Source organism: Amphibalanus amphitrite, unplaced genomic scaffold (genome assembly GCF_019059575.1).
Source record: "Amphibalanus amphitrite isolate SeventyFive unplaced genomic scaffold, NRLGWU_Aamphi_draft 000053F_arrow, whole genome shotgun sequence".
Classification (NCBI taxonomy): Eukaryota; Metazoa; Arthropoda; class Thecostraca; order Balanomorpha; family Balanidae; genus Amphibalanus; species Amphibalanus amphitrite.
In genome coordinates this window covers 702996-728571 of record NW_024881549.1, presented here as the reverse complement: position 1 = coordinate 728571, position 25576 = coordinate 702996, and the positions used below count along the sequence as shown (strand labels likewise).

At 50.4% G+C, this 25576-nt stretch overlaps 1 protein-coding gene across 5 annotated transcripts; it reads right to left on the bottom strand.

The window, feature by feature from the left end:
* Window positions 1-1350: 1350 nt before the first annotated feature.
* Window positions 1351-25563, bottom strand: LOC122377959 (zinc finger protein 628-like). Of its 5 annotated transcripts, none has more exons than XM_043358604.1 (15): window positions 25510-25563; window positions 19929-20071; window positions 19375-19503; window positions 18880-19027; window positions 18572-18678; window positions 18238-18409; window positions 17474-17757; window positions 17149-17237; window positions 15691-15904; window positions 14965-15108; window positions 11241-11315; window positions 10523-10658; window positions 4198-4640; window positions 2680-2789; window positions 1351-2066 (listed from the first exon to the last, which is right to left on the bottom strand). In XM_043358604.1, exons 2-14 carry the CDS (start codon window positions 19965-19967, stop codon window positions 2757-2759), a joined length of 2013 nt encoding a protein of 670 aa, XP_043214539.1. In that variant the 5' UTR covers window positions 19968-20071; window positions 25510-25563; the 3' UTR covers window positions 1351-2066; window positions 2680-2756. The 5 variants fall into 5 exon arrangements, with proteins under 5 accessions (XP_043214539.1, XP_043214541.1, XP_043214540.1 ...); XM_043358606.1 differs by having other exon boundaries at window positions 25489-25516; XM_043358605.1 differs by lacking the exon at window positions 25510-25563 and adding an exon at window positions 25441-25498.
* Window positions 25564-25576: the final 13 nt, after the last annotated feature.

Sequence of the window (25576 nt, the reverse complement as noted above, 5' to 3'; positions counted from 1 at the left end):
TTGGCTTGCATAGTAGCCGCGCGTTTGCAGTCTTTTCGTGGTTTCAAGCGTTCAAACGTGATATGATGTTGGTCCCATGCATTAGGGGGGATGTCAAGGTCACATTAAGGTCAGGTCAGGTCAGGTCAATGACCTTTGATGACCTTCGTTCACTTTTTCGAGTTATACATGTTTCTGGGCTAGTTTTTTTTTAGCTGAATTCGAATTTAGCAACCATTTGAGCATTTACGAAGCAGTTTTGGTTCCTTCACAACTATGTAACGAAGCTACGTCAGACGCGGTTGACACGTAGGTACTACAAATACCCGGCAGGACCCCTACTGGTTGACCTGACCTAGCCTCAATGCATGAAGACAGCATCTGTGATCAAAACCAACACGATATTCGTGAACAGCACCCCGAAAAACCGTAGCAGCCACAGGTCCCGTTCTAACAGGTCCCGATTTTCCCGACTTTGGGCCATTGACTTGACCTGGAAAGTCAACCAAAGACCTAGGACCTTAAAATCATGTATCATCGGCTTTCTCTCGTCACGGGCAACAAGCTCGTTTTCTCCGCGAAGCTCGATCAGGGGCCAAACGGTAAAGGTGTGTGTGGGGGGAGGGGGGGCCTCGCGGCTTTGCCAGTTCGCGGCTGGCAAAGGGCGAGGGCACGGCGAGGGTTAATTTTACGCCAATGGATGAGCGAGTAGCTATGGACCCAAGTTCTCCGCTAGACAGAATACTTTTGCGAATGGCGTTACGGCCCAACCAACCGACCCTGTCCGCACCAACAAATGTCGCATGTGTGCCTACTACACTGCTCACGATGCCACGATAATCCACAGGTACTTACCAGTTACCACTGACCAAGATACCATATACTAAATTTGGCCTGTTTTTTCTTCACCCTAAACCCACTATTCTCCTTAAATTCATATTAAAGCGTGAGAAACCCGGTTAACAACTACCCACACACGGTTCTGCAGACAGTCCCTGCCAGCCTGAGCCCACGAGCGCGTTGCGCTTGCCGTTCGAATACTGGCTCTGCAGGCGCCGAAGTCGACCCGCTTTACGGCAAGTCCTTCCTCCCTGCAAGGAATGCATCACGAGCCTGCCCCACGGTCCGCCGATGAGACCGTTCACATTCCGTGCACACTTCGCTCACATTCCGATCATGGTTCGCTAGCATTCCGCTAAACTCCGCCCACCGCACTCCGTTAACACTCCGCTCACATTCCACTCAAGGTACCGCAGCTTGGCTCTTGTCTCCCTGCTCGCCACTCCAGCAATATAGACCTATAAGGTACGGAACGGCACCATAATGACGCAACAGCTTAGGCAGTGATGCAAATTTATTTACAGACAAATATTGAGAAACGTATTATAAATATATTCATGCATGAACAGAATACAGACTTCTGCACAAAATGACATTTCCGTGTTCCTCCAGATTGGCAGACATAGCTACTTCATAACATGGCCAAAGTGAGAATGAGCGCACTCAATTACAGCTGAAGGTCGCGAATCACCACAACGAATGCCAAACACAGGCCGTTCACCTCCAACACCGAGCAGCCAACAACAACACCAACCGAACGGAGGCTTCTGAGTAGGAACACCAGCTGAAAGCCCGTCTACACTGCACCACCCTCCCGTGTTACCCCCATTATGCCTCATACCAGGTGGCGTTACTTCACCGTCATAATATACATGAATCCCTGACTTTTGGTTAGCCAACACGCCCTAACAGTCGTACGTCAAAGTCCCTACCAGCGGCTATCCGTCTGCCGGCTATCTGCCCTGCATCCGCTTACTTTGGCTGGAGCTCGGCGTTGGACGGTGGGCGGGCTGGAGCGGTGCGGGAGCGAGCACGACCTCCTGAGAGCACATCGGCTGAGAGACTGGCCGCCGACGGCCGCCCCCTACCCCCCCCCTCTTCCTCCCCCCGCGCCCGTCACATAGCAGTGTCCGTCGGAGTCGCCCCTCCCCCTGTGAGCCCGCCCACCGCTATTGCGGCGACTCGGTAGGCTCGGGGACCCGCGCCGCCGAGGGTGAACGGCCCAGAGACTGGCCTTCTGGCAGAATCTGAAACACAACGCATATAGATCAACTGCAGGTAATACTGTTCAGTGCCAGGTATCAGCCGCTGTCTGGCTACAAGTATGTGTCAGTGAGTGCATTATGTGTGCGAGGGGGGGGGGATAGGTCAAGGGCTACTGAGAGGAGTCATGCGGTCTGACAGTTATAACTTATAAACACCGCATATGAATTACTGATGTGCGAGCCACGAGCTACATCATCAATCGCTGGTGAGGCGACCAGTAATCTTGGTCAAATAGTAACATCAGTGGAAGGATGTCTGTCCGTCGGCTGCACAGAATAACTGCGTGGTCATGTGCGCCTGATGCAACTTCCCGAGTAATGCCGGTGACATGGGATCACCGGACTATCCTATCGTATACGTAGCTGCAGGGTGAATGACGATATCCGACGGAAATCCAGTCAGCGATAACATAGAATACCTCAAACGAAACGTCGATATCTGGCTTAGCATCTGTGAAAAACCAGTAGGGGCAAATCCGACACGAGCCCCGGAAACTTACCACCCTTCGACCCGTTGTGCGTTGCGGTCCGTGGTGGGCCGTGGGCGGATCACTTACGGGCCCACACGCTGCATCTGTTCTGGAGTCACACCTACCTGATAGGAAGTGCCGGGTCGGCTGGAGAGCAGCGCCGCGTCGTCCGCCGACACCGTCTCCAGCTCTCCGGTCGGCATCAGACGGACAAACTGGACCACAGTCCCCGACCCTGCCGGAACAGATGAGGCGCATCACCATACCGTCACACACAGTAATTGTGTTCATACATAGGATGTGTGCTTTGAATCGTACGGACAACACCAAACTTCATCCAATGACAATCACCAGAAACAAAATACGCAAGTTAACCCGCGCCCGGCTGGGGGTCCTGGATTTCCACGCCCTGCTGGGGGGGGGGGGGGGGTGTCTGAACACCCCCCCTCCTTCTAACTCGGCTCCTGGGCCACGTAGCGATACGCGGAAGGCGGCGTCCGAAAGAGCGTCAAAAATAATGACGAAATCACTTCAGTCAATTTTTTGGTCAGGTCAAAGGTCAGGTCACCAGAGGTCATTGAAGGCAAAATTTCGCCGATTTCCAGGTCGAATGTCGACAATTTCCAAGATACCAACGCATAACTCGGGAACCAATAGAGCTACAGCGCCGCGGAAAAGCGCATTCGATAGCCCTATTAACGCCCTTTCTGAGTAATTCTCTCAGATTTGACCTAACGTCAACGGTTTTGCCTGCAGGGGGCAAAAACTGCAAAAATAGCCGATTTTTTCGGAAACAGTTTTTCTGCAATAACTTTTGACCCAAGCCTTGCACGAGCTTACTTTTACCGGCATCGTGTTCCTCTCGTCAAGACGCATCGAATAAACTATAACTCGACCTTGAAAGGGCAACTTGAAAATTTGACCTCAGGTCAAGGTCATGACCTGACCTGAAAGGGTCATGTTGCATATCAGTCGATCCGTATCGTCGAGCTGAACACATCTAATGCGTTTTCATCACTCTAGCATGCCTCTATCAAAAGTTATTTGCGAAAAACTGTTAGATACCATTCGTGACCTAAGATGACCTCAGGGCATAAACAGGGGTCACGGACACCATTTTCATGTTCAGGGTGTCTAAACCACTTGTAATTCAGTGTTTGGGAGTGTTTATAATGTCTTTCGTCCAAAAGAGGCGCATTTCAATTTTCTCCCATTGACTTATAATGGGGAGGTCGCAAAATTGACCTGACCTTAGGTCATCGATATCAAAATTCTGAGATATACATTTTGTACGTGCTATTGCTCTTAGCAATCGCTGAAAGTTTCAAAGCGATCGGTCACTCGGTGTAGCTATGACAGACATTGAAACTTTTTATGAGGTGAGGTCACTTCAAGTGACCTGGTGACCTGACCTTGAACGACCTTGCTCTGAAATTTTCACAGCATGTGTAGAATTGATGTATGATAAGGTGTACCAAAAACGGAGCGCCGCCGTTTTTGAGATATTCGCGAAAAACCACAAGGGGGGGGGTGTGTGTGTTCAAACACCCCCCCCCCCCCAGCAGGGCGCGGGTTAAGCTGTAATCCAGAAGGGGTTAGGTTAGAGTAAATCAATCTGTGCGAATTGCGAAACATTTATTTACCAGTAGAGAGAAGAGCAGGGGGCTCTCTGTCGGGGCTTCCTCTGTCACCGCCTCAGCACCTTCATCGGCCGGCGGCTGCTGGGCCGGGCGAGGAGACCGCTGCCTTTCGCTCCTTTCGCTCCCTGGCGCGAGGTCCGCTGGGGAGGTACTAGCTACCGCTGGGGAAGCGGCACTAGCGCCCGCTGGAGAGATGGTACTAAGGCCAGCTGGGGAGGCGGTATCCTGACCCGTTGGAGATTCGGGCTCCCCGGTCGGGCTCGCCGGGGCGGCGGTATCCAGCAGCAGGAGCTGTGCGCCGCTTGGCATGGACAGGACCGTTCCGCTCGGACCGCCGTCGTCGGCCACTGGGGACGGCTGGTCCCGCTGGGGACTGTCCACCACCGCCGCAGGGCTCGGCGGATCGTCCGCGTCGGGTGACGCAGGCAGCGTTAGCGGGGACGCCGCTGAAATACGGGCGGGACAGGGACTCGGTCAATGTCAGGGGGAGGGGTCTGCGTTGGCGACAGGGGTTAGAACACATACCAGCGCCACGGACCGAGACTGGACTCGGAAGACGGTGAAAATGGCCCGGACATCTAATTTATATGTCATTTTTATTCACACAATCTAAAATTCAGCACCCAATCCATATGATGTACCGGATAAAGCTAGCGATATCAAAACAGCGACGTCGATCCCACTCAGCACGCATGTCACATCCTCGTGCGCTCTGGGCCCTGTTTCACCGGTGATAGCAGCACGCTGCTTTTACACGTGTCAAATTGGGTTTCCATGGAAACATCAACAGGCCCATTGCTCCAACACTACCACAAGTGTGACGTCAGCTCGCGCAATTTGATAGCAGCGTGGTAGCAGCGTCCCGTGAAACACCGCCCAGGAAATCCCGTTCCACTGCTAACTACCCTAACAACCCCGTGCCGGTGAAGTCATCAGTCATGACAGAGTTGAGGTCAGCACTAGTGCGTAGGGGAGAGTGGGGAAAGATGCCCAGGGTTTTGCTATGTCATATATTATCCGAAAATGACGATGGGAAAGCAAAAACTTGGAGTTTCAACGGAAGCCGACATCATTTTTCTCCAAAAATATCACACTTTCGTGCCTGAAATATTATAACCTTTTTTGCTATTAAGCATTTTCCTGAAGAGGTGAAAGGGGGCATCTTACCCCACAGGGTGGGAAAGACGCCCCCTGACGTTGGGAAAGATGCCCCCTGCACTATAAGTGACATAAATGGGCACGTGAATCGCCTGAACGAATCAGTAGTCCCTTCGAGCCTGCAGTAGACACCAAACGTCATCATAAGGGCCCTCAAAAGTAGTCGTAAGGGGCTTCAGAGGTCATCGTTAGGGCCATCATAGTCCAGCACGGCCAAGCAAGCCTCTGTGGTGGCGTTCGGAGACCACTGTGTGGCTCTTATAGGTCTTCATGATGCTTGAGGGCCCTCAAGCCCATCGTGGGGACCTCCGATGCCAGCGCGGCCCGTGGGCCCAACGTGGGAGCCCTCAAAGGATGTCGTGAGGGGCCCTGGAGCCAATAATGGGGCCCACAGAGGCCGTCGTGAGGGCTGTCAGAGTCAGATGCCGCCCAAAAAGTCGCTATGTGGGCCGAGAGACCGGCATGGGGAGCACCCGACCGTACTGGACTCTCAATAGTCCAAGATCGGCTTTTGTCTACATCACAAGTATGTAATAAATGATTTGACGGGCTGTTTGAAGGACAGCCTACGGATTTAGGGGGGCGTCTTTCCCCATCAGGACAGGGGGCATCTTACCCCAAGGTACCGAAGTAACATTAAATCAGTACAATTTGTTAGCCATAAAACTACACCCTGAAACAAACTTTTTGGGACACAGTACACGCATGCTAATGTATCACGACTATAGTAAGGGACGCAAAAATTATTTACCTTCTTTGATATTTACAATGTTCTGACACCAAAATATTTTTTGAAAGCAGCAAATAAAAAACATGCAATCATCAGCCAGCCGTTGCTCAACTGAGCTTCGCAATTTTTTGTGCAGTTAACAAGGCATGCTTCCGCTTTACGCTAAGAACATTAGATTCCAGGTCCGATTCTTTGTTTCGCCGCTAGAGGGGGTGGGGCGTCTTTCCCACCCTGGGCATCTTACCCCACTCTCCCCTACCATCAACAACCCGATGTACGGCCACACTCACCACGCTGTTCCACACTGGGCCCTGTTTCACCGGTGGTGATAGCAGCACGCTACTATCAAATTGCGCGAGCTGACGTCATGTGATGACGCAACACTAATGACGTTTCGTGTAATCCGTGAGCTTTTTCATAGCTATGTTTGGAACAGAGTTGCTGTCTCGTTGAATGCGTTTGATACATTCGCACGGCCGTGAAGATGTTAGCAGCAATATTTGATGATATCACACAAATTGACGGCATGGTTTGTTGATGTTTCCATGGAAACCCAATTTGACACGTGTGATAGCAGCGTGCTGCTATCACCGGTGAAACAGGGCCCTGGTCCAGTCACGTATGTCCAATCATCCGCCAGAAACGGCTGCCACTGCAGGTTATCCCACTCACAGCACGGAGATCGAACTACAACAGGACGGTATCGCTCAACGAAAGGGCGGTTAGAACGTGACAGACAGGGTCGCACCAGGCTAGAGGGATTTGAGGGCACCACTCCCAATAATGGAAAAGAGGGAATGTCCGACTCGTTAGCTTACGCTTACAAGGAAGGGATGGAATCCATGCGCGAGTTTTTACTGTCGTAATGCATGACTTTAGCTGCTAGTTATTCAATATTCATACGGCAGTTAATACTTATTGGAGGAAAAAGACACCTGTGTAGACTTAAAAGGATCATTGACTGTCATATGTGAGGCACATGCGTTTATTGATCGATCGATTTCGGAGCTCAAAAGTATCTACGGACAAACTTCACCCGCCACATACGCTCATAGTTCCTCGGAAATGCTCAAAGCCCCGGTTCCATCCGGTACGCACCGGATCGCTCATTCCCAGCCCCACCACTAGGTCTATGAGGAGACAGGAACGGCGTGCGCTCGTGCGGGCGGACCGGCGGTCCAGGCCGCGGCAGGAAGTCTGCCATCTCCTCTCATCAGAGCGCTGATTATCGGACGGGCAGGGTTACCGATGATCGCCCGCCGACAGCTCACCGACAGCGGTGATGTATGCACTACCGACCTAAATCAGCCTGATGGGACCAATTACTGTCAGGGCCGGGCCGATCGGCCAGGGCGAGGCCGGACCGTGTGCGCACATGAGCTGCACCATATCATGGTATGGGTGCGAATGTATGTAGGACGTCTGAAAGCACTGGGTCACAGCAGCTGAGGCTGTCACCTGAGTGGCAGGAGCGACGGATTGAAATACGATGAAATAGTACCGGCAGCGGTCTTTGATAGAAGCCGAGCCTGCTGCGAGTTTATAATGAATTTTATAATGGTTTTAGCTTCCTACAAAATTCGATCCAGACTGCGAGCCTGGGTATATGCACACAACTCCCGATCATCTAAACCATATTTCATCATTTCATCAATGTCTGAAATGAGTTTCCTGATTAAAATAAACATTTGGTTGCGCCGCCTGAGCTACGTCAGCACTGGTTTTCCAAACGACGCTGTGGGTCTGCACATAAAACAAACCGAGATAAAGTGGCATCTGGTACATCTTGAAGACCATGATTACTTTCGTAATCAGGGCCCTCTTCGGTCGCAGTTTTTTATCAGCAGGCTGCGAGCATGCTGCTATTTCTTGGATTGAAGTGGTCTCTTCATTTGGCCAATGAGAGGCCAAGAAGCGCCAGCAATAATTTACTTCCTTATATGGGAAAAACCGACAGCATGCTGATAAAAAACAGCGACCGAACAGAGCTCAGGAGTAGAGGTGGCAAAAGATGAAAATTTTGGGAACCAGACTCGAACCAGACCCGGCTGGACATTTCTGGAACCAGTCGGACCCGGCCTTTGTTGGAATCGGAACCAGTTGGACCCGGTTCCCCAAAAGTCGCGCCCTGATGGGGGGGGGCATTTTGGCCCCCCCTGTGGTTTTTCTTAAATAGCGAGAAAACGGCGGCGCGCAGCGCCGCCAAATTTTGGGTACCTAACCGGGCATCAATTTGACACCTTCACACAAAATTTCAAGTCACAGGTCACCTCAGGTCAGGAGTTATTGAGGTCAAACTGAGGTCATGTTCGAGTAAAAATGAGCAAAAAACATGACATCTTTAAACGCTCACAAATTCTACAGTTAACAAGCAATTTTAAAGTTCTTTATGTGGTTGTGTACAGAAAAGACGGCGCTACAAAACTGCTATCTCGGATTTTCGAAATTTTGGGATTTTGACCCCCAAAAATCAAAAAAATTATTTTTTTAGAAAAACTCAAAAAAATTCCAAAAAATTTTCGAATTTCGAAAAAACCGGAATATATGTGATAGTCCCTGCGCTCTTCGATATACATACCAAATTTTAGATCGATGCCTCTTTTTTTGGCCAAGTTATAGCGAAAAAACTGTTAAAAATTGATGACGTCAAATTTTTGAAGTCAATTTTTAGTAATTCTAGACCTCGTAACGCAAAACGGAGACCACCATTAAACTCCCCGTGACGAGCTGCATCGAATCAATACCCATTTTATGCAAAAATATCAACTTTGAAATTTGACCTAATTTGACCTGACCTTGACCTGACCTTGACCAAAACGTGACCTAAGCTGGCCCTAAAGTCTGTCTGACCCAAATAATCGCATTTGTCATGTAAAATGGACCATAAAACATGTATCACACGACACTTTCATATTGTGACCCCCCAGTGACCTGACCTCTGTGACCTGACCTGGTATCAGTGACCTCAAATAGCAAAATATGTGTTTGAAGAACAATTCCCCATCGATGATTTTCAATGAAATGCATTTTACTCGATTTTACAACGCATTTCTTGAAATGCCTGTAAACGGTGAAAATTCGACCTTTGACCTGACCTGTGACGTCATCAGTTTGACCGAGGTCAATGAAATTGGGTCACAAGGTAGTTCCCCGTTGGGGCTATCCAACACCGTTTACCGCTTGTCGCTATGTTGCGTGGTTCTCGAGATCTGAGGGGGGGGGGGCCAAAATGGCCCCCCCATCAGACCGCGTTGCTCGGCAGACCCCATCTGGGCGCGGGTTAATAGGTACAAACTACTTGTAGGTACTATATCATTAGTTGCATCATGTAAAGCAGCCTATTTCCCACTGGGAGTACTCATGAGCTACTGTGTGCCAAGAAACATTCGCTTCATTCACTTCATATTTTGCAATAATGTGTAGTGTGCAAGATGTACAGTTTATGGTAGGACCCGGTTGGACCCGTCAGAAAATTTCCAGGAACCGGTCTGACTGGTTCTTTGGACCGGGTCCTTGGGTCCACATTTTGCCACCTCTACTCAGGAGACCGCCGGCGCAGTCAGCCGCATACCACCATGTACAAGAACTATTTGCCTAAAAAGATAGCATAAAACGTCTAAAAACTAGTCGCTGACCAAGCATTACGTTCAACCTTGTTGCTATGATCTTTTTACATTAGCTACACATCAATTGGATATCAGCCATCTGGGCTAACGATTCCTTTTTATCTCGCAAAAAAAATCCACTGGCGCAAGCTCTCACAACGCCACATCGAAACAGCTATGCACAAAGCGGATACAGCCTTACGGTTCTGCACCGCGTCTGGCGGCATTTAAAGCCGCCCGCCAGTGCGTCATGATAGCACGCCCGTTATCCAGCCGCTGAGATCCAGCCCAGATCCGCCGGATGTGTGTCACCACAGAAAACAGTCAGTCCGGTGCCGACAGCCGCCTCCCTCCAACAGACGCCATAACATCACCCTGACCCAGTGGGAGGAGGGCTGACACGCCCCCCGTCTCCGGTAAACCGAGTCCGACATATACCGGTCTGATCCCCAGAGACCAGAGACTGTTGATGTCGTTCCGTCACTCTGCCGTCTACTGCTGCCGAGAACAAGGTCAACTGCTCGTGACGTCTGCATGTCTGCTGCCTATCCATGAAAATTGGAAAACAGTGCTACCCTGAGGGGCGAGGGCTGATTTTAGCGGTACTGCTCATTCCTTCGACCCTCGACGATACCATTGCCGGAATGCTTATCCACATAAAACAGCTTTACATATGTATCCATGCTTTTTATAAATAACCACAGTGGCGCCCATAGGACCTATGAGGTAAATAATGAGAAGCCACCCATAAGGTCGATACGTACCACGTGCCGGTCCCAGGTCGACCTGCGAGGTGACTACTGAGAGGTCAGTCTCCCATAAGGTCGATACGTACCACGTGCCGGTCCCAGGTCGACCTGCGAGGTGGCCAGCACCGTGCCGCCGGCGCGCTCAGAGCTCGGCGGCTGCACCCGCACGTGCGGAGCGCCGTTCTCGTCATAGATCTGGGTCACCATGGCAACCACGGTCACCTGAGGAAACGGCAAGCGAGGGGCGGCTCAATAGCGATCACAGTGCATACATTGAAACATGCAAAGATTGTCATAGTCTAACAGTTACGAATGACTAGACGTGTTTGCAGACTGTATGCAGACTAGCCGTGATTTGAATCGGAGATGCCTTGTGAACGAGCCCGACGCATCAGAACAAAAATATTGTTATAAAACTAACTATCAAGCGTGTGTATAACAACGAGGGACGACGGCCTAACAAGGGACACAACTAGGTGGCGTTCCGCGCCTACCAGCAGCTGCGTTTACCCGGTTAGCTACTCCAGGGCTCAATCTTATAAACGCCGTTGAATGGATATGGCAGCACTGGCTGAAGTTCAGCTGCAGAAAACGGCTATCAATTGTAAAATGGTTTTCACGTATTTCAGTCCATCGTATGTCAGCGGTCCAAGGAATCATTTCGTTGACTCGGATAACCCTTTGTCAGCACTGGTATCACTTCAAATGTTACCAAATGCCGTGAATAGAATAGTACCTACGGTATTTTATAAGATTGGGCCCAGGGCAGTTCCAAGAAATTCCAAACAACGGTGCGGTACTCACATCGACCTTGTCGCTATCGCCGTCCTGCTGCTGACTCATCTGATACAGGTCCTCGATGGTAGCAGGCACCAGAAGCTGGGAAGGAAAGGGTTAGCCACAGTCCATCACAGCGAGACTAGACATTCAAGACGACAAGAAACCTGCCGGGCCTGTAACCCATACTGTTAACTCATTGAAAGTGTTTTATGCCAACATCGACAATTCTATTATGAGTAAATACGACGCGATGCTGGCACTCACTGCACTTGAGAGCTATGATATTCTTGCATTAACAGAAATGAAACCTAAAGTTGGGTTGATGCCTGAACACCCTGTAATGGAACTGCCCGACTACGAATTATTTACTAGCAACTTTTCAGCCGGAGCTACTAGGGGCACGGGAATTTATGTAAAAAAGAATCTGATGGCCAAACAAGTTTATCCCACGGGAGACTGCAACTTTCAGGATTGCACCTGGATTACGATTAATGCCCGGGGTGGAGCAAGTATGCTTGTTGGGGTGATCTACAGAAGCGGGTCACCAAGTAAAGCTATTCCTCAAGATCCTGATCTCCACAAAATGCTTGGCTGGGCAGCATCCACAAATCATTCGCACAAGGTTATAGTCGGTGACTTTAACCACCCAGAAATATTCTGGACCCCAGACCCAGAAGTTTCAGAAGGTGTCAGCCAGAACAGCCCAGCTCGTAAGTTTATCGAATGTATACACGATACCTACTTTCTACAGCATATAACAGAGCCAACAAGATACAGAGATGGACAGCGCTCTACTCTCGATGACCTGCTCTTTACAAATGAGCGAGACTTGGTGGAACAACTGACAATTGGAGACCCGGTTGGAGCAAGCGATCATGCCAGTGTCTCATTTGCTATATCGTTTGTCCCTTACGTTCCAGTGAGAAAGAGTGCGGTACTGAATTACCACAAAGCCAACTATGAAGAAATGAAGAAAGCACTGGACGTTGACTGGCAAGGACTATTTGAAGGCAAATCTGTGCATGAGATGGCAGATACGCTTGAACAAACGATCACGGATTTAATGGATAGGTACGTGCCCAAGCTGGACACCAACAAGAAAGCGAAAAGAGGAAATCCCCTGTGGATGAATCGGAGTGCTCTTAGAATGGTGAAGAAAAAACATCACGCTTGGGTTCGTTTTCTGAACACCAAGGACAGTAATGATTACGAAAGTTATGTCAAGGCAAGAAATGAAGCTACCCACGCGACCAGGAAAGCAAGGCGGGAATTCGAGTCGAAGCTGGCTAAAGAAGTCAAAGGAAATCACAAAGTGTTTTGGAACTACGTCAACCGTCGTAGGAAATCAAAATGTGGTATCTCGGACTTGCGTAGTGCTAATGGTGAACTGGCAACTAACGACAAGCACAAGGCTGATATATTGAATCATCAGTACGCAAGCGTTTTCACAAAGGAAGACAAGTCATCGACCCCAACGCTAGCTCCAAAGCCTTTGGAGGCAGAGATGCAAGTTGCGATAACTGTTCAGCGAGTCCATGCCAAGCTGAAAACACTGAAGATTGATAAATCGCCAGGCCCCGACAACATGCACCCGCGTGTTTTGCACGAACTTGCTGACCAACTTGCGACACCCATCACATCTCTGTTCTGTAAAAGTATTGAAACTGGAGAAGTTCCACGGCAGTGGAAGGTGGCCACCGTCACGCCAATCTTTAAAAAAGGCGACAAAAGTGATCCCGCGAACTACCGACCAGTGTCACTGACATCAATATTATGCAAGATTCTGGAGAGGATCATATGCGAGGACATCATCGCTCATCTGAAGACAAACAATCTTATCGCTCGCCAACAACATGGTTTCATCACAGGGAAATCTACGGTCACAAACCTACTGGAAGCTCTTGATATTTGGACGGAAGCGCTAAGCCACAGCTTACCAGTGGATGTTGTGTTTCTGGACTATGCCAAAGCGTTCGACACTGTGCCCCATGAACGGCTTCTAGCCCAGGTCCAGGCTCTAGGGGTGAATGCAAAGACTCATCAGTGGATAAGGAGTTTTCTAACAGGCAGGCGGCAAAGAGTGAACGTCAATGGATCACTATCAGACTGGGAGTTTGTAACAAGTGGAGTGCCGCAAGGCTCAGTGCTCGGGCCTCTCTTGTTTTCCATGTTTGTCTGTGATGTTCCCGACCTCTTAAATTGTCATATCTCTATGTTTGCGGACGATACCAAGGTCTACCAAGTCATCAACGAGCGCGATGGTGAACTTCACAATCTGCAAGAGGACATCAACTCTCTGCAAGATTGGGCAAAAACAATGCAGATGATCTTTCATCCACTTAAATGCAAGGTCATGCATCTCGGACCAACAAATCCTGGAAGTGAGTATACCATGACAACTATGGGTGGAGGCAAACATACCCTTGAAGCAGTCTGTGAGGAAAAGGACCTGGGAGTCACTATAGACATGAAGCTATCCTTCTCAAAACATGTCACTAACCAGATTAACAAGGCCAATAGAATTCTTGGTGCAATCAAGCATACCTTTGCAAACATTGACAGCGACATTTTCAAAGCCTTGTTCAAAAGCATTGTCAGGCCCCACCTCGAGTATGCAACTGTTATATGGAATCCCAAGTTCAAAAAGGACAAAGATGCACTCGAACAGGTGCAGCGGCGGGCAACAAGGCTGGTGAACGGACTGTCTCACCTTTCATATTCAGATCGCCTCAGGAGCCTTAATTTACCTACTCTGGAATTCCGACGGAAACGGTCGGACATCATCGAGACCTTCAAAATTTTGAAAGGCTTCGACAAGGTGGACTTCCAAAGAGAGTGCCCGTGTTGTCACAACAGCATGTTCAAGAACTCTCTCAGCCGTGTCACCCGAGGTCACGATCAAAAACTTCAAGTTCAGCATCAATTGGGACCCAGAAAAGCCTTCTTTGCGGCACGAGTAACTCAGACATGGAACAAGCTGTCAACCCACACCATCGATGCTCCAAATGTCGATGTGTTCAAGTACAGACTGGGGAAGGAATGGAAGGACCACCCTGAAAAGTTCAACTACAAGTTCTCATACTAATGATCATCGTGGCCATCAATGTATGGCCTCACCTAGCATGGCAGCCTACTCGTCTTCGTCAGAAGAAGAGGAGGCATCTCTTGAGTAAAGGGTCTGATTACTCGAAAGGGTACCTAATGACCTTTACTTAAGGTAAATACTTAAGGTAAATACTTAGCTGGGTCAGAGGGAAGAGGTCAGGCAAGACACAGGTCCTCGATGGTGGCAGGCGCCAGCACTGCTGGGGACGGTGGCAAGATTTCAGTGATCACCGGTCAGATGTAAGGGGGCAGTGGCCAGCTGTGAGTGGTCAGAGCAAGGTGTAGGTGGCCAGAAGGAGTATGTGCGGTCGTCAGTACCGGGAGCAGCTGGGAAGGACACAAACCACAGGTTGGTTCGATTGGAGGGCCCATCATCTGCAGGTGCTAGCAATTCCAGAAATCGGAGACGAACTCCGAATAGGTCATCGGGCGGGATCCAGTTCACCAGCACACAATTAGGCTACCAAGATCACGTCACAACCACAAAGCGTTATCGCAACTCAAATGACGTCACATCGTAGCATATGCCTGTCTGCTGTCTTACAACGACCGTTACCCTCAATCAGCAGCTCAACACAGACCCAATCGCTAATGAAAACACGCCTTCACTGTCGATCGTCCTGACCGATCTCTCGCTGCTCACCTCCAGATTATTGGCAGCGGGAAGCACCTTAGCCAGCGTCGGCTCGTCAGTGTCGCTCTGCAGCACCACGAACGGCTGCAGGCCGCGCTGGCGGGCCAGCAGCATCGACTGAGTCCGGATCGGAGCCGTCAGGACGCCCATTATCTGAGGGAGGGAGGGAGGGGGAGAGGAGAGTCGTCAGGCCGCCCATTATCTAAAGGGAGGAAGAACCGTAAAAATACCCATTATGTGGGGAGGAGAGGAGCCGTAAGGATAGCAATAGGTGGATAGGATAGGTCCTAAATATGGTATCCAATATCTGCGAGGCCCGAAGGGAGTACGGGAGTAAGTAAGGGAGCGTCAGAATAGGTACTCAGTTCTCATTATTTGCAAGAGTAGAGGCATCTGCAAGGGTAAAAGCTGTCAGTACACCCATTATCTACAGGGATGATGAAAAAGGGGAGGCGCCAGAATGTCTACTGTTTGGTGGGACATTTCGTTTATTGGCTTTTTCACCAAACTAACTCATGCTGAGGCCCTTAGTGACACGAAACCCAACGGCACAGGCGGCTACAGTGGTGTCCTCTGTGCGAGGCAGCTCAAATGATCTCGGTCCCAAACGAAACACAGACAGTTTAAAGTTGGTGGATGAGATAGTACTGTTTTTCCTTTGTTGGCTGGGGAAAGTGGTGGTTGGACTACCTCCCCAGTTCGACCGTCCCCTCGACTGCCCGCCATTATCCGTACCTTCCCAGCCGGCGTGTCGTCAGTCTGCTGCTGTGTCTCGGGGGCAGTCTCCGGGCGCCGCGGCTGTGCCGGCGGACAGGAGCTGGGCGCCGGCCGGTCGTACAGCCGCCGGAGTCGGCACGGGTCCAGCCGCGGCAGCGCCGCCGTCTCACGCCGACGCAGCCGCTCCTGCTGGTGCACGATATCCTGAATCTTATTGAGCAGCTTGTTGTTCCTGCCGGTCGTGGGGGAGAGAGGGGGATTTAGGCCAGTGCTAGAGCTCGCTTGGTTCAGCTTACCGAGTCCCGCATTTCGGGGGCCCAAATTACCCCCCAAATCTGGCTTCCAACAGAGTTTAAGAGGACATCTTCCTGCCTAAGGTCCTCGCCGGCGTCAAAGCACCTCTCGGGTGTCATGCTAGTCTGAGAGGACCCCATACTGGCCTGGGAGAACCTACACCGACCTAAGCTGTTACACCGGTCATTGGGCCCCTAACTGGTCCGAGAGGGTCGAAAGACTAATACCATAATCCGGATCCAACAGACTATATCTGACGTCCGAACCGCAGCTCAGTTTGTAGAGCAACGGACTCCCGGCGGTCAGAGTCCGGGTTCGAGTCACTCCGGCGGTCGATATGAGATTCCTGAGTGGGATAGTTAAGGCCGCCGTCCACTATGCGGAACGCTTGCGGTCCTTACGGAATTTAACACAGAGCCCTATGGGCGCATCCGGTCCGTACGGAAATCGTGTGCGCTCCGTGCGGACCGCATCCGAACGGCAATCAGCTGTTGATTTTCCGTCAGCTCTCCGCATGCGTTTCGGAAGCGGTTGCCACGGAAACGAAATAACAAAGTCCGACATGTTGAACTGTTCTGCGGAGAACGCAGACGGAACGGACGCGGACAAGGACCGCCTTCCGTCTTCGAGTTTTCAATCGCAAATTTAAGAAAGAATTTCAACTCTTTCAAGATGAAGTAAGTAAACACAATTTTCTTGACATCGCAGCCTATGTTAAGCCAGTAAATTGCTATATTTTCTTTTGTAATAACTGATAACTGCTCTTCACAAAGTGTTCGCCAGTGTCCGTGCGCTTTCCGTCTGCGGTCCGGATGCGGTCAGCGAGCGGCGACATTCCTGACGGACTCCGGACGGAATTCCGTCACAGTGGACGGCGGCCTTTACGGTTGGCGGGAGCAGCCACAAAGTGATTACATGGGTGCAAAGAGGCAACATGAACAAAGTGATTGCACCTTATAATTGGGGACCTTGATCAGTCAGTCAGACATCACCGTTTTCACGTCCGATGAAGTTAACGCTTCCTCGACAAATCTGGCCCGCATATAACGAATTAAAGTTTTCTAAATAAATCGTGAGTAATCCTGGCGAGGGTTCAGTTTATAGACAGTCAAACCGGTGTCCCACGATCCAGATTCTCTCCCCCAGAACAGCTATATAATATCACATCCCAGTCAAACTCACATGTTGCGCTCCTTCCCGGCGCCGATCCTCTGCTCCGTATCTCGATTCACCTTAACTGTAGTGCGCAGTGACTGCAGCAGCGGTTGGCACTGCGGTGGACGGGGTCGTTACAAACTTACACGGCGACCCACCCAGACATGACAGAGACTGCGAGCTATTACTGCTGTCGAACACACAGATAACACTGTCGTCTCACAGGAATCGTGTAGTGAACAACAATGTTGTGGCGGGTGGCCGCAATTAGATAAGAACGACATCACCAGTACCTATGTTTGTTCCAGCCACTTATCGACACCACTGCCAATCCGCCAGATGATTGTCTTACCGTGAGTTTGTGCTGGAGAAGCTCGGGTACAGACTCGAACTGCGCCGAGCACACCACACAGCTGTACTGTAGAGTCCGCTGCGAACCGCCGCGGACCGGCTTGGGTGGACGGTTGGCCGGCTTGGGCGGACCGTTGGCCGGCTTGGACGGACGGCTGGCCGGCTTGGACGGACAGTTGGCCGGCTTGGGCGGACGGCTGGCCGGCTTGGGCGGACAGTGGACTGGCTTGGGCGTACGCAAGGCGGCCGGCGGGTGTAGCCGCAGCTGGTGCATGGTGAGGTTCACTGCCGATAGATGGCACGAGGTCAGTTCACTGCCGATTGAAGGAACGGGTCGGGTTCACTGCCGATAGCAGGAGAGGATCGGGATCAATGACTACGGACGTAACGGGGTCAGTGCTGGAAGACGGTACAGTCAGTTCACTGCCAACAGGAGAAACGGGCTCGCTGCTGAAAGACGAGGCAGGGTCAGTGTCGACAGACGGCACGGGGTCAATTCCTTGTCGAGAGAGGACGGTGAATGCTGATAGACGGGACGGGGTCACTGTTGATAGACGGGACAAGGTCATCACCGACGGACGGGACAGTTAAATTCACTACTGAGACGGGTCGGAAACAGTGAAGATTTGGATCCATCAACAGGCATCAGTTGGTAACATGCATAAGGCAATAGGACAACAACCGGGTCCGCTTTACAACACGTCACGTTATAATTTCCGAAGGTATTCATGAGCTGCAGCGCGTTCCGGCTCAGTTGTGCCGTACCTTTCTGGTGGAAGGCCTTGCCGCAGTGGCAGGTATGCTCCTTGACGTCCGAGTGGATGCGGCGGTGCTGGATCAGCACGGAGACCCGGCCGAACTGCTTCTCACACACGTCACACACGTACGCCTTGGTCGCCGAGTGGGCCGACTTCCTGTGCTGCGCCAGCACCGCCGCCTGCGGGCGGCACGCGCCGGAGAGAGAGCGTCATTATCCGGGGTCACCGTCAGCAGGCGAGAGACCGCACTGGCTGAACTAATATAATTTGACTCTTTAACATAAGCATTATTACAAGTAGTGGGGGAATTCGGTACTCAAACGGTTCACTACTCTGCTCACAGTTTTGAAGGTCTTCGGGCAGTGCTGACACTTGTACACCCTCATGCCCAGGTGGTCCATCATCAGGTGTCGCATCAGGGAGAACTGTTGCGAATTCCGCTGCCCACCTGAGAAGGAGTGCGCAAAATTCAGCCATTGTTTGCAGTATGCACGAATATGCTACGAAACAACGTTTATGTCGTCACAAGCATATACCATTTGGATTCATTCATTTGCATGCAATAATTATTAAAAATAAATATTGCATAACATACTTAGAATTGCATTTATATGTTTCACTTGCATGCTTCGAATCGCGGCTAACTCACAAACTCCACAGATCCACGTTTTGGTGCCCGAGTCGCCATATTTGAGGAACTCAATGTAGTGACGTCTGCACTCCTTCTTGGATACGACCTTCTTAGAATCCTTATCAGGAAACCAGAGTGGGGCGGGGTGCTCATCTTCCTCTATTACCTGGATGGGGGGGGGGGAGGGGAGAAGGGAGGGGCGATGGTCAACATAAAATTAGACGTTATCAAATCAATGTCGACTTAGACAAATTCTCGGCCCTATGGAGTTTTAAACACTAAGTACAACAATCATTAGTAATTAATTTATAGTAATAGCACAATATGATATAGTAACTACTGGTACTAGTAAATACTTAATAGTGATAAATAGTAGCACAAAGACGCTCGTGATAACATAGCCACAGTACGTCAGGTTCCCGAAAAAAAAATACCCGAAGAGATACCAACTAATTGTTTCAGGGAAATTAGAAAAGGGAGATGCAGCCTCGTTACTTGGACCGGCTCACTGACCGTGTATTGGTATTTACCGCCTCTGGGCAATGGTAGACGAACATCAAGATCAACTTCCACAGTCATTCGAACCAGCGTAGACCTTGGCGGAGACAATTCTCCGCTGCAGTCCTCTCTCATAATTTGGACCTGTGTAGGCAGGACAGACAAGGTCAAATATGATTTGTCAAGTAGATGAAGTGGGTACCTACTAAAAGAGGTCAGCAAAACATTGAAACTAAGCCTTTTATGCATCACTTAAACGTTCAAAATATCTAATTCAGAAAGCTGGACTAAGAAAGCCAACCTGTTGTGCAGACCCAACACCACACATCCAATCAAGCAATTCCATAAATGCAGTTTGGATGTCAATATTGAATGTAGGTACCCAAGAAAGTTGGGCACTTTTTGGCCCACTCAATGACCTCATCAGGCTGAATCAAGCGCCACACATGGAGGGTTTTCTCAATCACAGGAGTCTGATTACCAATTGAGTTATGGAAGCGACTAGCCCAACATGGGTGGCTATTGCAGACACCAGTAAAGCCTAGTCGCACGTGAATCAGTGTAGGTACCTGGATATCCTTTGGGCTGTGCATATTACTGCCTGACATTTTGGAAACTGTCTGCTTCTAACTGAGCACTGCTTTCTTTTCAAAACGCTGATAAGGCTCTTCATGCCCTTATAAAACTAGCATGCTTCTGAATTCAACAACGTCTGAAAAAATGATGACATTAGTCATTGGAATGGTGGCCAGCGGCCAGGGTCGGTAATATCCACTCAAGTCGAGTTTGTGATTAAATTATTACTGATCATATGAACATGTTAGGGATGGGGTGAAATAGAGGTGTCTCCAATTATCATCAAGCTGATTCATGAGTGCTAGTTTGAATTAGTCAGTGCGTACCTATGGCTACCTTTGACAAATGATGGCAGGCTGTTCAATATTTTGATGGAGTTGACTGGACTGAGGATGCTTTTCTATGCATGCTGGTGACAGCATAAGGCTTAACAAAATGCTAGAGGTGCTCTCTTGAATCTGGTTGTAGGATGGTTGTAGGCTGGTCGAATATGGTCTTAAAGTAAGCTGAAGCAGCCTGTTTTAGGCTAAAAAATGATATAGTTAACATTCAAACCATGAACACTATTCCCTGCTCCTTGCTCTATAGTAACAGAACTGGAACACATCATTCCACTTCGACTGGCTGGCGGCGCATTTAGCGTTTATCAGCAGCTCAGTGAGGAAGAGAAGAGAGATCCGTGCAAGATAAAAGATGCGTTGCTCACCGCATTTGCGGCCGACAAGTTTTCGGCGTATGACCAGTTTATCTGATCATATGCCGTTCAGTCGAATGATCAGATACGGAGGCCATGGAGGCATTCGAGCCTTATGGAGGAGGCCATGGAGATACTCCAGGAAACTTAAAAATGGTGAGTCAGTAGACGTATATCTCTCAGAGCTGAAGCGCCTGGCTCTGCTGTTCGGAGGAATCCCCGGGTCTGGTCGGACTTGCGCCTTTGTGTCCGGTTTGCCGTACTCCGTCCGTCAAACTCTCAGAGCGAGGACGCGCGTTGAGTCGTTAACACTGAACGAGGTTCTCAATCGTGCGCGGGCGATGCTGGCAGACGATTGTGGTACCGTTGCACCAGCGGCTACATCCTGTCGAATGCTGAGAAACACCAGTGACCAACGGCGGCGTCAACGGGACAGCCAAGGGCCGCTGAGGTGCTACAAGTGCGGAGAAGTGGGGCATTTTGCGCGCGTATGCCAGCATACGCGCGCAGAAGTGTGCAAGAAGAAGTGTGCTTCAAATGTCAGAAGACAGGACACGTGATGGCACAGTGCCCGGAAAACCGCCAGGGAGAGGAGACGTCAGCGCCAGCCTCCTCTCGGCTCTGAGACCCGACGCCCTGCCTACAAGAAAAATAGATATCAAAGGAGTCAGTGGCTTGGCGTTGATCGACAGCGGATGCTCTCGTAGTATCGTTCAAGCGTCATTTTGTCACACCTGGAACGAGAGAATAATCAGTGTGAGGACTGTAAGCGGCGAAAGATACCCGTGTGATGGAACCGGGCCAATTCAAGTTGGTTTTGAGAAAGGCGGCGCTGTTGAAATTGATGCTTCGGTGGTGAGTGAGAGGCCGTTGGGATTCGACCTGGTGCTTGGTATGGACGGCATTGAGGCATTGGGAGGAGTCACGCTGGCGAGTGCGAGGCAAGTTCAGTTTGGATATGAGGTTGCGTGTGCTGCCGCCGAGGAAACGAAACCAGAAGTGAGCAAAATGGAGGATAAGCTGCAGAGTGGGGAGACCGGACTAGAGGCTAAGCTGCAGAGTGAGAGCAAAATGGATACTAAGCTGCAGAATGAGGAGAGCGAAGTTGAGGCTAAGCTGCAAAGTGAGGATAGACAGATGGCAGCGGGTGTGGATGAAGTGGACTATTGCCTTCTATGATGAAAAAGAAAATAAGTGGACTGTGCGTTGGAAGTGGGCGGACGGCGTAGAGCCCGAACCGATGAGACGCAGTATTGCTGAGCACAAGATATCACCGGAGTGCCGCGAGGAGTACGAACAGGAGCTGAAAGAATTGGTGGAGAATGGCTGGCTGGAGCCATACGATGAAATGAAGCTGGGACCACTGAAGGGGACCATTCCACTCATGGCAGTGCTGAATCAGAACAAGGAAAAGGTCAGACCCGTGCTCGACTTTCGTCAGCTGAGTTCGTATGTTGACGCTCATACCGCTGACGCAGATGTGGGTGCCGAGAGGCTGCGCGAGTGGAGAAAAAGAGGCACTGCTGGGGCTCTAATTGATCTTCGGAAAGCTTACTTACAGATTCATGTGGACGAGTCACTGTGGCCTTATCAAACGGTCGTATTCCACGGCAAACGCCACAGTCTTACGCGTCTTGGATTTGGCTTGAACGTCGCGCCTCTGGTGCTGAAAAGAGTGCTGGCTACCGTCCTGAGCTGGGACCCAGATATGAAGCGGGCTACTTCGGCGTACATCGACGACATTTTCGTCGATAAGAGGGTTGTGCCTGCGGAGCGTGTCGCAGCACACCTCAAGAAGCATGGCCTAGACTGTAAGCCCCCGGAACGGCTCTTAGACGGAACTCGCGTCCTTGGACTCAGGGTGGAGAAGGAGGATCACCACTTGGTCTGGAGAAGAGACAACAACTTCGGCCCTGTCCCAAGGTCACTGAGAAAACGGGAGCTGTTCTCGCTGTGTGGCCGACTTGTCGGTCACCTCCCTGTCTGCGGTTGGCTGACCCAGCTGCTTCTTTCATCAAAAGAGTGGCGAACAAAACGACAAAATCGTGGGATGACAAGGTGACCGACTCGAGTGCTGCAGATGTTAGATGACGTCATGCGCAGAGTAGAGGCAGCTGATCCGGCTCGTGGCAGATGGGATGTGACAGGAGAAGACGTGGCAGTATGGGTAGACGCGAGCTCACTGGCACTCGGTGTAGTGGTAGAAATTGACGGAGAAACAGTCGAAGACTCGACCTGGCTGCGTCGGGACGAATGCGGTCATATAAACATGGCTGAGCTAGACGCAGCGTTGAAAGGCCTCAACCTCATGATTCCGTGGAAGGTCAAAACGACACGCCTCATGACAGACTCGCGCACCGCTCACCATTGGCTGAGCGACGCACTCTGTGGGAAAGCAAGAGTGAAGACAAAAGCGGCAGAGGAGATGCTGATCCGACGTCGGCTGGAGACAATCGAAAACACGGTGGACGAATATCATCTTGATGTGAGCGTGTGCTTTGTCAACTCGAGAGAAAACAAAGCTGACTCCCTGACCAGAGTGCCGCAGCGGTGGCTCGCACCGACAGTGGGTGAGTGCGCAGTCAGCGTCGAGGTTAGCGATGAGGACGACGCCGACGGTAGAACTGGAGAGCGACGCACTCTGTGCGTCGCTCTACAGTTCGTCGCTCTCCAGCCGCTCCGGCGGCGTATGGTGACGACGAAGACGAAATACATTACGGCGGATCCATGAGTCGACTGGGCACTCTGGTGTGCGGCGCACGTTCTATTTTTGTAAGAAGTCCAGATCAACAATCACCAAGAGCCAGGTACTTGCAGTCGCCCATCGGTGTCAGCAGTGTTTGTCTGTGGATCCAGCTTCTGTCCGGTTGACCAAAGGCGACCTCAGCGTTCCCAGAACGTGGGCGCGACTGAGCATGGATATCACACATGTGAATACACATCACTATCTGACAGTGGTGGATAACGGGCCTTCTCGGTTCGCGTGTGGCGCAAGATAACTAGGCAGGACAGTACTACTGTGATCGAACAGCTGGAGCAGCTGGTGAGCGTGGTGCACCGCAAGAAAGTCTGACCGATAACGCCAGGGCGTTTCGTAGTCGCGCCTTTTCTGAGTTCAGTGAAAGGTGGGGCGTAATTATGCGATTTCGAAGCGCCTATCGACCTTCTGGAAACGGCATACCTAGTGGAGAGGTGCCATCGCACAGTGAAGCGCATCGTTGCCCGATCAGACTGATCAGTGCAGGAAGCACTCTACTGGTATAACGTAACGCCCAAGGATGACACGAACGCTGAATCTGCACCGGCAAATCAAGTATATAGTTACGAAGTAAAAGTCCGAGGTGTCGACGTAAATGCATCTGATCCTGGCGTGGTAGCATGCCGATTCATCGTTGAAGACTCGGTGTGGGTGCGCGACCCCAGCCGAAGATGTGACGTCCCGAGCTCGGTCGGTTCGGTCACCAAAGTCGTATCCGAGCAGACCGTGGAAGTCGACGGCGTGCCTCGCCACGTGAGCGACCTGCGCGCAGCACCGAGCCAAGACAGCAAGGAGTCTGTAGACGAGAGAGAAGGATCGGCTGAAGACGACAGTGACCGGTGGCTGATCCAAATCCCGGCTTTGACGGTGGTGGAAGGTCGCAAGCAGATGGGTGACGCCAATAGTTCTGCCCAACTTCAGTGTGACATGTCTCAGACGGCAGAAGGCGTTGAAGATGCCCACAATGCTGGAGACGACCAGGAGACAGCAGAGTCTGAGCCACTAGGGAGAGGCTGTCGTGTGAAGGCTCGGCGGGGTACATGTAGTTTATGCCATTGAATGGGTCGATAGAGTGACAGACTATCGTAAAGTGTAAGTGATTGGAGATCAAGGGGAATGTGGGAGGTTAGAACATTTATCACTTACCATTAAGTGCAATCGTACCATTGATGGATCATTGTTTCACTTTAGTTTATTTGGCAGAGGTGCCCATTCATTCATTCATTCATTTAGTTAACTGCGTAAGAGTGCTGCACATGAATTACTTCACGAGATAGAATTGCTGACCTGATGAGATGCAAGGGAAAACGGAAGCAGGGAAAAAGAGCGAGAAGGCATTGCAAGGGACCGCGGAGAACAAGTGTGGAGAATAAGGACATTAGTAGATAGGAGGGGACAAGTGGATACCTACTATTTGAATTGTACATTGTGCTCATTGTGATTCGAAGTCAGCAAAATACATAGACAATGCTCTACCAACTGAGCTACGGGACAGGCAATCTGGATCTATGAGATCAAGATTGCTGGATCTATGAGATCAAGATCCACTGGATCTATGATCTCAGTGGATCTTGAAGCAAACTGCAGGTTAGAATCTATGATCCCGCTGGATCTGGCACGAAAAGTTGAATCTGGATCTATGATTTCATAGGATCTTATGATAAAACAAGATCATCGATCCATGAGTGGATACCACCATGCATAACATTTGAAACCATGTTTCCAAGTGTTTCTATGTCAATAAGTGCCACATAACTTGAACTATGGATTATGATGTGCAATCACATGAAATCACTAAAACAGAACTTTTGAGTTACAGTAAGTAATTTTGGCCTTTGGGGCCTTCGGGATTTGTGTTGACAAAAAGAAAATCAGTGAAACAATTGACTCGGATCTATAATCCCTACGGATCTCTCGAAAAATTAAAGGACTGGATTTATAATGCTGACGGATCCAAGATCATGATCCGTGGGATCAGATCCCATATCCATTTCCTCGGATCCTTGCTCGGAAGTCGGAACCAAGGCTATAGAACTGGTTGGAACCAAGATACCTATGTTGGAACCATGCACATGTCCGCCAACAAGATCAACAAATTCACAAACAAAAACGACGAACGGACCGGACGGAACCGACGGAACCAAGACGGAACGGACGAAGAATTCACTTACGTCGCACTGCGCCGAAAA

Bases quoted from the DNA above. Each gene is read 5' to 3' on its own strand.
- LOC122377959 (XM_043358604.1), bottom strand. From the start codon at position 19,967: ATGTCAGGCAGTAATATGCACAGCCCAAAGGATATCCAG. The intron at 17,238-17,473 runs GTAAGACAATCA...CGTCCACCGCAG, and splicing joins TTCTCCAGCACAAACTCACG to TGCCAACCGCTGCTGCAGTC. The intron at 10,659-11,240 runs GTGAGTACCGCA...CCGTTTCCTCAG, and splicing joins GCGATAGCGACAAGGTCGAT to GTGACCGTGGTTGCCATGGT.